Consider the following 12,806-nt stretch of genomic DNA (forward strand, 5'->3'; position numbering starts at 1 on the left):
TGTTGTGAGAGCAGACTATATTAATCCTCGTTATATCCCAAATCGCGACCAGTGCTATCAAAAGTAGAACGAGAATATCGGTGGGTAATGACGGAGTATGCATGGCGTTTCAAATCCCAAGTTCCAGAAAACGATTAACTAATCTATATTCTGGTTGAGATTCCTAAACCGAAACTAGATGTAAAGACCTCCCACACAGTTCAGACATGTTATTGTTTCTGGTGACCAGGCTATAAAGTGAGCACTAAATGGAAGCTAATCTAGCTACACAAGTGGGGGGCTCCTGTAAGTTCAAGGCTAGCAGACGGATCAGGGAAAGATCGAAAAGTAACCTTTAACACCCTCACGATAGAAAAAGCGGAATATTCCTATCTGCACCAATCTCTCATCCAGAATAGCAACTCCATCACTAATGAAATTGTTCGCTTTTCTAAGGTTTAGCATCATGGCCTCCGAAGACCTACTGCCAGATAACATGGTGACTGTGGAATGCATATGTATCCCATGCACTCATCTGAATCCCTCTCAAAATGAATGTTAAGAACCCACCAATGCTAGCTAAAAAGTAGCGTCTACTATGTCGGTATCAGATGGACAGAGTGACATAACTGGCCCGAGATTTCTTTCTGGGAGCATCTACAGAAAAAAAAAGAAAAAGAAAAAATTAAAAATAATTTTTTAGCACAAATCTGTTCAACATGAGTAATTCAATTATCCAGAAATTTCTTTTGACAATAAATCCTCGCAAAATTATTCTTGAGAACCAAAAAAAAATGCTTAAAATTTTAATAAACTGATCGGTGAAACACACATATTGACAATGCACAAATTATAAGCTAAACCGCACTTGATTGAATAAAAATATTCGGCTACAAATTCCGAACTGAGAAGTATCCCATTAGACTTTAGTTGACATTACTCACCATTGCCCACAAAAACACCCTAAATGCAAATTATTTTGCAAAAACCCCTAAAATTTGTTTTGGATTTGCCATAAAACACACCAATTTGTTTTTTTTTCTTCAATTTGCAATCATGCTACCATATTATTTGTTTTTACACAAAAACCCTAAGAATTTTCGGGGGGATTTTGCATGAAACACTCCTATTTCTTTTTGAAATGTTTCAATTGTTGACAAGCATATCCTAGTTCAAACCGCCCAATAAATTTCCAGAATTCCCAAAAACCCCCCTCCAATTTCGGTTGAAGAAAACACCGCCCAATCTTTGGATTTTGAACAAAATCCCTAATTTTTTGCAAATCCCCAATTAAACCCCTAAATATGATCATGAATCAACCACAAATATGCATATCATCATTACTACCCATGATCATTCACCAATTCATCATGAGAAAAAAATTCACAATATCAAGTTAGAAAATCAACCTTGGGGAGGATGAGGATGAAGCCCCTAAGATTGTGAAACAACCCTCCAATAATTTTCTTGATTTATGTGGCGAATTAGGGTTTGGAGAGGGAGGAAAATTCGGGTCTTGGGGAGCTGAGTTGAAAGAAAGAGGAGAAAGGGGCTATGGGCTCGCTTTGAAGAGCTCCGGGTTCTGGCATCATACCAGCACGATGCGCGACATCGATACCAGCAGCCGAGCTGGCCATCGATGCAACGACCCGATACGCTTTTGGGCAGCCGCCCAACACGGCTTTTTTTCTTTTTTCCTTTTTTTTTCCCGTGTCTGGGCCTCAGAACTTGCCAACCACTTATTTCTTATATTTTTTGCTTTTTAGGCCTATGGTAACTTATTAAAATTTTATTTGTTGTTTTGTTTTTTTTAAGTGAAAAACAAAAAGGTGCAGAAAATATGTATATATTTTGTTTTTCTTTTTTCTTTTTTTAATGAGGAAATATGTATATAAATTTTTTTCTTTTTAATGTATATATCTATATATGTACTTATTATTATTTAAACTATTCAAAATATTCTCATTTTTTATATGTGAAAACAAAATAGAAATTATGTATATATATATATACTAATATATAAATTATATATATATATATTATATATATATATACTTATATATATAATATAAATATATTATATTATACTATATATAATAATATATATATATATATATATATATATATATATATATATAATATATATATATATATATATTTGAAAAGAAAAAAAAAATAGTTTTTTTATCAAAGAGAAAGGAAACCTAATTAAAAACAAATCTACTTATTTTTTTAAAGTCTTTTTTTTTAGCATAAAAGAAGGCAAAATTATCCCAGAATTTTTTTTATTTTTAAGGAAGGAAAATAAAATTATTTTTTAGAAGAAATTAGGTTTTTTTTAGGAAAGAAATTAGTTTTTTAAAATATGAGAGATAAAGAAAAAGAAAAATCCTAACTAAAACAAATCAATGCAATCACTTTTCAATCACTCTAATTCTAGGGTTTAGCCTAATTCACTAGACCAGCTCCTAACCAAAAACTCCTACAGTGAAAAGATTAAAGTTTTACCCAGGTAGTTAGCCAGGTAAGGATAGTACTAGAGGGTGATCAGTGATCAATTAAGTACCCCGTTCCTTGCGGAGCGTATTACGCAACCCCTAAACCTTGCCTTAGACACCAACAGATCTGAGAAAACTTAAACCGGTTCACTTAAGGATTTCTTGTTCCTTATTGAGCTCGATTCCTTAGGGCCAACGTCTAATGAGTTTTATTAGGCTTGGGTTGTGTAGTGAGGAATTAGTGATTTTGGGCTAAGGAAAGGGTGATGAAATCCCTTACCTTATCTTGATTGGGGTTTTGCCCTTAAGAATGTTTTAAGTGTGTGCCAAATCAAGTGCTACTATCACTTTGGTGAATTCCTACACTATATGAAATGCAACCCTAGAAATAAAAGCGACTAAAAAGGATGGAAAAGAAAAATCTTTTTTTTTAATTATGGTTAACAACACTCAAATGTGAGAAGAGAGCTCTTGTTTGAATTTATTATATTGTTAGTTAATGTCCAAGTGAAAGGTGGATTTTATTATGGTCAACAAAAATAAAATCTTTTTATTATATTGTTAGTTAATGTCCAAGTGAAAGGTGGATTTTATTATGGTCAACAAAAATAAAATCTTTTTTTTAATCCTAATTGTGAGAAACTAACTAAAGGTGTGGAATTAAAAATATTAGAAAGAAGACTTACCACAAGCGAATCTCCAATTCCTCAATCTCCAATTCTTTGGTCTTTAATCTCCAAGTAGTTCTTTCACAAAAACACAAAAGTTAAAGAACCAAAATAATAAAATCCTATTTTACACACAGGTGATAAGTCCCTGCAATTATTAGTGAAACAGGGGCTATTAAAAGGTGCTAAAACCTGCAAGATGGAGCAGTGTGAGCATTGTGTACTTGGGAAGAAGACTAGAGTAAAGTTTGGTACCTCTATTCACAACACCCAAGGTATATTAGATTACGTTCATACAGATGTTTGGGGCCCTTCCAAGAACACATCACTTGGTGGGACCAACTATTTAATCACTTTCATTTATGACTATTCTAGGAGGAATTGGGTATACCCTATGAAGCATAAACATGAGATCCTAGATATTTTTATGGAGTGGAAGAAGAAAGTAGAGCTGTAGATAGGTAGAAAGGTGAAGATTCTACATTTAGATAACGGTGGAGAGTATAAGAGTGATCTGTTTCTACCGTTTTACCGGATCACGGCATTAGGCCATACTTCATAATTCGTGAGATACCGCAACAGAACGGGATGACTGAGAGATTGAGTCGTATATTGCTAGAGAAGGTGCGATGTATGATGACGCAGAGTAGATTGCCTAGATTCTTTTGGGCCAAGGCGTTGGTTTATGTGAGCCATCTCGTTAATAGGTTTTCATGCACTATGATACAGGGGAAGACTCCTTTGGAGCATTAGTCTGGTTCAGTAGCTAGTGACTATGAGTCGCTTCGGATATTTGGGTGTCCTACTTATTATCATATTAGTAATGATAAATTAAATCCGAGGGCGAGGGAGGCAGTCTTTGTGGGATTTAGAGATTGAGTTAAAGGCTTCAAGTTATGGGATCCACATGACAAGAAGATAGTTATTAATAGGGATGCCACATTTGATGAGGTGTACATGATGAGGCCTTAAGTTCCTCGGCAGGTGGAGGAAGACGAGATTCGAGAGATATCACAGCAGGTGGAGGATGATGTGACTCCACCCACTCTAGATTGCATTGTATCCATTAAGGCTCCTATAGAGATGACACTGAGAGGAGATGAGATGATAGCCGGGCAGATAGAGGATATAGTGGATTGTGAAAATCAGGAGTATGGTCATATTCAGGAGTCTATTACAGCGAATAGACCTAGAAGGGTGATTTGTCAGCCAGCTAGGTATAATAATATCATGGTCACATATGCATTATCAGTGGATGTCGTTGATGATATGGTTCCATCCACATTCAGGGAGGAAGAGCCTAGCCCCAATTCGATCAGGTGGAGGGAAGCTATGGATGAGGAGATGCGGTCTCTTCAGAAGAACGACACATGAGAACTTGCAAAGCTACCTAAGGGTAAGAAAGCTATTGGTTGTAAGTGGGTATATACGAAGAACGAGGGATCTTCTATTGGGGACATTAGGTACAAAGCGAGATTGGTTGCTAAGAGATATGCACAGCTTGAGGGTGTTGATTACAACGAGGTATTTTTAGCCGTTGTGAAGCATTCATCGATTCAGATTTTATTAGCATTGGTAGTATAACTGGATTTGGATTTGGTCCAGATGGATGTGAAGATAGCCTTTCTACACGGAGATTTAGATAAGGAGATCTACATGACACAACCCTTGGGATTCAAAGCTGTAGGAAAAAAAGATTTGGTTTGCAAGCTGAAGAAGTCTCTTTATAGTTTAAATTAATCATCACGACAGTGGTACAAGAGATTCGAAAACTTTATGATTGCCCATGGGTACACGAGGAGCCCATATGACCCATGTGTTTACATGCACAAGCTACAGGATGGTGAGCACATTATATGACCCATGTGTTTACATGCACAAGCTACAGGATGGTGAGCACATATATTTGCTTTTATATGTTGACGATATGCTTATTGCTTCCAGGAATTCTTCAGCTATTCAAAAGTTAAAAGAGGAGCTGTCATCTGAGTTCGAGATAAAAAATCTTAGAGAAGCAAAGAAGATATTGGGTATGAAGATCGACAGAGATAGGATGAAGGGGAGATTGAAGCTTACACAGAGGAGTTACTTGCAGAAGATGTTGAAGAAATTCAACTTTGATGGCAATGCAAAAGTAGTTAGCACTCCATTGGCTCTCCACTTCAAGCTTTTAGCTAATATATCACATGTTTCTGTTGAGGATAGAGATTACGTGTCGAAGGTTCCATATGCCAGTGCAGTGGGTAGCTTGATGTATGCGATGGTGTGTACGAGGCCAGATTTGTCACAGGCCGTGAGCATGGTATTGAGGTACATGCACGACCCTGGGAAGGGTCATTAGGAGGCCGTGAAGTAGATTCTACGGTATGTTAAAGGCACAATGGATGTTGGATTGATTTTTTAGAAGAATGAGAAGAATGGGCAAGATTGTATTTGTTACGTAGATTCAAACTATGCGGGGGATCTTAACAATCACCGGTCTACTTCAGGATATGTGTTTACATTGGCATGAGCACCGGTATATTAGAGGTGTACATTTCAGTCTACAGTGGCTCTCTCTACTACATAGGTGGAGTATATGGAGGTGACTAAAGCTGTTAAGGAGGCTTTGTGGTTGCTTGGACTGTTGGAGGACTTGGGGATTGCACAGGAGACCCTTCGGGTATATTGTGATAGCATGTCAGCTATCTATTTGGCGAAGAACCAGGTTTATCACGCACGCACGAAGCACATTGATGTCAGATTCCATTTTGTCATGACGTATTGTATGATAAAGACGGGTCATATTGGAGAAGATTCACACGAAGGACAACCCTGCGGATATGTTGACCAAAGTTGTTTCAGATGTGAAATTTGGTCATTGTTTGAAGCTATTCAACATTATTCAGTATTGAGGGCCTTTGGAGGCCATTTGGATGAACTACGTTCGGCTTGATTTCTTGGGCAAGAGGATACGTAGGCAGTCTTGTTTGATGCAGCTGGTTGGATTTGTTGATTTCGATGGGGAGGGAGAGTGTTTGAGCTCTTGTTTAGGTTTCCGACTTGTTGTGGATTGAGTCCGTTGAAGTGAGTTGTTTTTCATTTCGTCCTGGACGTAACAAGTGAGACATTTGGATGTTTTTGGTGTCAGCTCGGTTTTGGAAGAAACTTCACCGAGGTGGAGATTTGAAGAATTGGCGAACATGGTGAAGAACAGCCTAGGAAATAGACAGGAAAACTGCTAAGGAGTTGGCCGGTCGACCGCGATTCCGCTGCGGTCGACCGGAAATGTGCGCGAGGTTCAAGAGGATTTCTGGATGTGAGGCGGTCGACCGTATGGACCCTGTAATGGATTTTGGTCTCGGCATGAGATTCGGTCGATCGTCGCGGTCGACCGTGAGGACCCTGTAGGCGTTTTTGCTTTCTATCGTGAGGGTATGGTCGACCGCTTAGCGGTTCTAAGTTGGGTTACAGGTTTTAACCCGGTTCGTTTTTGAGTTGATATATAAGTTTAATCCTAATTAATTAGGGTAAAGCAAGGTCATTTTGAGCAGTCTTTGAAGAGGGGATTGCTGCATCTAATTGTGGGAGAGTTGTAAGAGATCTAGAGACTTTGTTTTAGGGTTTATTTGTTGAGATTTGTAACCCTATTTATATTCTCTTAATTTCTAATAATAAGAACTACCCCCTCCTTGCCCCGTGGATGTAGGCAACTTGCCGAACCACGTAAAATTCGTTTGTCTTGCTATGATATTGGGTTTGGCTTATTGGTTGTGATTTATCTCGTTCTTGTTCGTGTGGTTTCGAGCTTCCGCCGCGCACAACATTCACCACTATACATTTTATCAAAAACCACTAGTACACTGTGGGAGATTCTGAGCCACGCAACAGGGGCAAGTTTCCCCTTTTGCCTTTATATTTTGTCTATTGAAAGGCTCATGGCCACCCGTTACATGCAGATAGTTTTGATAGAAAGCGGATTCCCTCTTCACCACGCAAGCTCGTTAACAAGTGCAAGTGCATTACTTGTAACTCTGCTCACCTCCACAACTTTCTTCCTTGTAACCCAATGCAGCCTGTTGTTGGCTCCTCTCCTTCCATTCTCAGTAGCTAAACTTTCTTCCTGCAACAAGCTCATAAGGCACATGCTTTGGTCAGTAAGTGCAGCGCTAAGCCATGTCTGCACGTTCTCGAGTCTCATGGTGAAAGATGGCCCGTTAGGTCGGCCTAAATGACGAAGCTGCTGCATGGATCGCTGCAAGTTGTCAGCGCTATCGGACATGGTCGTGCTGCAATCCTGCAATGCTCCAGGAGCAGACTGGAAAAAAGATTTCTGCCGTTATTGTTGATGTATTATTTACTATTATTATTTTTTTTGAAATTTATTGTCAATTTATTATTAAGAAAAAAATAACAGTTCAGCTTGGGCAAATTAAGTGTATAACAAAGTTTCCTCCCAGAAATTTCTTAACCTTAATTTAAATTTGAAGTATACTTCAAATGAATGTCCATCTTAATTGAACCATAATCATTAAATTAATTTCTAAAATCAGCATCCTCAATTAACTTATAATTCATCTTGAGCTGACCACTAATCATTAAACAGATCCCAATCAAGGATATCTCTTCTATACCATTGAAAATGGTAGTTTGAGTATAAAATTTTTGGTGGAAAATCTTATGAAGAAAACCTCTTCAAGGAAAGATAACCGCAATAAGGATTAATTGTAGATACACCGTTTGTGCCACAAGGATACAACCACTTTATCTGATAACTATAGTTTGGATTGATTCTTGCACATCTGACCTTGGGATGGCTTGTTTTTCTAGTTGAGAAATTAGATGAGAATTTCCCTTTGTGTCATCAATCTAACTAAAAAAGATTTAAATTTCCTCTTAATTAAGGGCAAAAGATCAGTAGAGATTTAAGACATACAAGTGGTAATAAATTAAAATAGTTTAGGGGGTTCAAGTGACTGCACCATTGTACTACACGAGATGTATAGGCAATTAGTCCTTGAGTAACTACGATAAAGGTATAAGAAAGAAAAAGGGTAAATTACGCATTTTAGGTTTGGCTTATTTTGAGATACTTCCCTTGAAGGTTAAAAATGCTACTTGAACGTCTTAAGTCTAGGTGTTTTAGAAAACCCTCCAAATGTAACTAACCGCCTCAATGGTGTTAAAAGAACTACAGGAAGATCAAAATATATACCCTTTCCAAATTAACACTCTAATTATTAAATTAAGTTAATCATTAATCGAGTTTAATTAGTCATAAAAAATGACCAAACATAGCGGATTTTGTTAAAATTACCTATAAAATGAATATGAAAGGGGTTTCTTGATCAGGGCATTCGGGTCATTTGAACACATGTGAATGTGTACAATCGGATCTAACGGTTCTAACGGTCATTTGAACACATGCCAATGTAAACACATATTCTGAAGAAAAATTAATTAATACTATATTTACGTGAACGGAGGCACCGTGTGGAGGCCGGGAAGAAAGGGTGGAGATGTAGGCAAACGTCTCGCGAGCGCGGGTGGCGCTCAAGAGGAGGGCAGCACGCGTCAGCAAGCGAGGGCTGCGGCGGATGGCCGGAGCATAGCCTGAGAGGCTCTCGATGCAGACTGCTGGGTAGCTGGTGGGCTTGCAGGAGGCGATGATGAAGCTGTTTGGTGTTGTGGGCCTTGCAGCGATTGAGAAGGAGAAGTGGAGGGCGGTGATGAGAAGGGAGAGGGTAGGTTTGAACACGGATCGTTTCATGATTGAGATCTGATTTTTATTTATTTGTTTATTTTTTTGTATGCTTAATTTGTTTTTCTTGAGGGGTTTATATAGGCAAAGAGATTTAACGGTACATGTGGGCTGATTAATTAGTTGAGATCTAATAAGTGGCTTCTCTTGTGGGTTCCTTGGTTCTAGCCGTAGGATGTGGGTGCATGCGCGGTGCATGTGATATTTGGCTCCTCTTCGTGATTATTACACAAGAGATCTTTAATTTGTTTGATCTTAATTTATTTTTTTTACTATATATAATATATTTTTAATTGTATAATAAGCTACAACGGTCTAGATTTATGAACCGTTCTTATAATTTAGGGAGTGATACATATTTATCACTACAAGAAATTACATCTTTAACGAAGGGATTTCCCTTCGTTAAAGAGCTGAAAACCTTCGTTATTGTATGCTAACGACGGGGAAAAATCCCTTCGTCACCCGTCGTTGAAGCCCTCTTCGCTAAAGGGTCACAAAGGGATATACTACCCGTCGTTATAGATTCTATAACGACGGAACATATTACCATCATTAATATTTACGACGGTAATTATCACCGTCGTTACTATCAGTAACGAGGATATTTTTCCGTCGTTACCATCAGTGACGGGATATTTTCCCGTCGTTACCATCAGTGACGGGGATATTTTCCCGTCGTTACCATCAGTGACGGGATATTTTCCTGTCGTTACCATCAGTGACTGGGATATTTTCCCGTCGTTACCATTAGTTACGGGATATTTTTCGTCGTTGAAGACCAATTAATAACGGTTGGATACCGTCGTAAAAGTCCTTATGGTGGGTAATTAGTAACCCATCAACGATGGTGCTTTTCCTTCGTTTATGAACAAAATACAATTTATAAAACCGTCATTATAGACTATAAATTTTTAATATACTTTAATGACAATCTTTCCATTCATAGGCAACTATCATATAATTCTCAACATGACACTAAGAGTCACAACACAAATATAATAAAAATACCCAATAATGAATAAAAAGAAAAACAAAAACTCCATTCATTAATAACATCAATAAATAAAATTCCACCATCTTTAAATATTCAATACTAATAACAAGAGTTAATATCCCAATTGTTCCAAAGAAAAATACGTGAAACTATCTAAAACAAATTAAAATAAAAGTCTGGAAAAGACACATCCTTTCATCTCTAATCATCGTCAAAAGATCACTCGAGCTACCCCCCTCCCCTTCCTAACTTGCATGGGAAAGCCTGAAAAATTAAAAAATTCACATAATTAAGAAATATCAATTAAACAAATATTATCTTATTAAGTAAAAATCGCATTTTCTCTACTGCAAGTAGTCAATCATAAAAGAATATAAGATGTTGGATAAGCATTCAAACAAACAAACCTCTTAGAAATGAGGCTCAAATCTGTCGTTATACTTGACATGTCTTTTCACTCAACAAAGACTTCATTCTAGCTCATTTCAGAATTTGGATACAAGATTTCTTCAAGATTATGTTAGTTCTATCACGAAAGTTGATTATGACTAAACAAACATCTAGCTCAACTATGGTTAGCTACAGGAGACAGAAAATGACATGATAAGTGAGTAATGTGACACAGGCATGAGATATGTACTTCCACAAAAACATGGGAACTTATGTGTCTGCATGTGCATACCTGAATTGCATGTGCATACCAACTTGGCTCGCTCAATTCACAACATTGCAATCTTTAGGAATCAGAATAAAGCTTCACCACTAGTGTTGTGTTCATTAAATCCACGGGTTTAAGTGGTCCATTGAGCTTGTTGGTCATCAATGATCAAAGTTCTACTTTAGACCTTATAGCAGTATTTTGCCTCATCCACAACAAAACCTTATATACTTCCAGGCTGCAATGACTTGTGTATAAGAGTTTTATCGGGTACTTCATTAGATTAGAATTCAGTCATGGGTACTTTTCGAGGGATACGAATTATACATTCTAAGGGAACAAATAACACTGTTCCAACACGTGGCCGACACAATAGTAGAACTAAAACTAAAACATATGCATAGACAGCTTGATAAACATTCTACATACCTGTAGCACCTTTGATGTGTTCAAAATCTTCATAATCATAAACATCACCATTAACAGAATTGATAATGATGCTACAACATCAACAATCTCACCCCACTTTGCAGGATCCCTTGGCCTATCTTTAACCAGCCTACATTTATATTAAAATATAATAAAAAGTTGAACTGCTAACAATCAAGTGAAATAATTCTAAAGAAGTGCAGGCTAGAAGATCAAGGTGTGATTACAAACTGCACTTAAGTGTGAAGCATATGCTCCAACTGAGAAACAGTCATTTTACTTGTCATAGAAGTGTAACTAGTGATTTTCTTAACTGGTTTCTGAAGAACTGTTCAGAATAGTCCTATTGAATATGTTCACATATGAAATGCAAAGAGAGAGAGCATATGTTCACATATGAAATGCAAAGAGAGAGAGCATATGTTCACATATGAAATGCAAAGAGAGAGAGCATATGTTCACATATGAAATGCAAAGAGAGAGAGCATATGTTCACATATGAAATGCAAAGAGAGAGAGCATATGTTCACATATGAAATGCAAAGAGAGAGCATATGTTCACATATGAAATGCAAAGAGAGATTCTCTAACTCTTATGAGTTATTTTTTGTGAGATGAGATCCAATCCTCTGATAGGTTAATCTTTCCTCACCAAACCATCCGCTGATCAAATTAAACGACGGTGGATCCACCAACATTTCCATCTGCCCGTCGTTGGCATTTCTCAGACTCAACATGTTAGGTCCTAATCACCTAGCATTAAAGTCTTCCTTTGAGTGATAATACGAGTTGGCACTTTCTTTGCTACCTGTATTCCACTTTCTTTGCTTTCAGGTCAAACCTATAAAAGTTAGGGCCAAAGCCAAATTCCTCTCTCGATTCCTTCCATGAACGAGAGGTCCACTTTCAATTTGAACAATCAAACCTATAAAAGTTAGGATTGTTCCCGATCTCACTTAGTCAAGCCTACAAATAGTTAAGACTAAGACCGAGTCATTCCTTTTCGATAAACGAAAATCGACCTTTGTCTCCTTTTCCACCAAACCTATAAAAGTTAGGGTTGAAATTGGGTTTTTCTCCTCAATGAATGAGGGATTCTTTGGGTTCAAATGACCAATCCTATAAAAGTTAGGGTCGTTCGAACCTCTCCGATTCTCAGAGTGGAGATCCCACTCTTAGTTTCATCCTTCCGGATTCTGGGGGTGGAGATCCCACCTCGAGTTTCCTTTCCAGCTGTAGATAGAATATAAAATTCTTCCTCTTCAGCACCGGGAGATAGAATATAAAATTGTTCCTCTCTCATTTCCTAGTCTGTCTTTACTCTTAAAAAAGACACAATTCTCAACTTCCAATCCGGGCACTTGGTGCACGGGGAAATTCATCCCGAAGCCTAAGAAGGGATAAGCCAGTGCCTAACACGCGTTGCCGGTTTAGTCTTTCACCGATTGAAGAAAACACCAGAATTCCAGTCTGGGGAATTTTATCCCGAAGCCTAAGAAGGGATAAGTCATCGCCTAATACGCGGTGCAGGGTGCCTTTTCCCTATAAGAAATGGTTAAGTCTATGTATTAAAAATCATAGCATCAAGTCTAAGAAAGGCGATTTTCTTAGCACAACGTTATATGTGAGACGGGTTTAATAATTCACATGCTAGTCCGATTTCAAACGGTAATCGGTAAAGACATTTCAAATAGCATTGTGCGAGTCCAAGCTTAGTGCATTATGATAAAGCACATACTGCAAACATAGTTTCCAAAAAAATCATGGCTCTGAACTCAATTCCATTGTCATGAGGGGTAAGTAATATAACAGAAAAAACAACTATTTATCATTTAAT

General features: G+C 37.6%; 1 protein-coding gene across 1 annotated transcript; it reads right to left on the reverse strand.

Annotated features, from left to right (window-relative positions):
- Nucleotides 6,896-8,921, reverse strand: LOC109842494 (21 kDa protein-like). The gene is made up of 2 exons (XM_020411366.1): nucleotides 8,601-8,921; nucleotides 6,896-7,442 (listed from the first exon to the last, which is right to left on the reverse strand). Exons 1-2 carry the CDS (start codon nucleotides 8,892-8,894, stop codon nucleotides 7,113-7,115), a joined length of 624 nt encoding a protein of 207 aa, XP_020266955.1. The 5' UTR covers nucleotides 8,895-8,921; the 3' UTR covers nucleotides 6,896-7,112.

The sequence above is a fragment of the Asparagus officinalis genome, chromosome 1 (assembly GCF_001876935.1).
Source record: "Asparagus officinalis chromosome 1, Aspof.V1, whole genome shotgun sequence".
NCBI classification, from domain to species: domain Eukaryota; kingdom Viridiplantae; phylum Streptophyta; class Magnoliopsida; order Asparagales; family Asparagaceae; genus Asparagus; species Asparagus officinalis.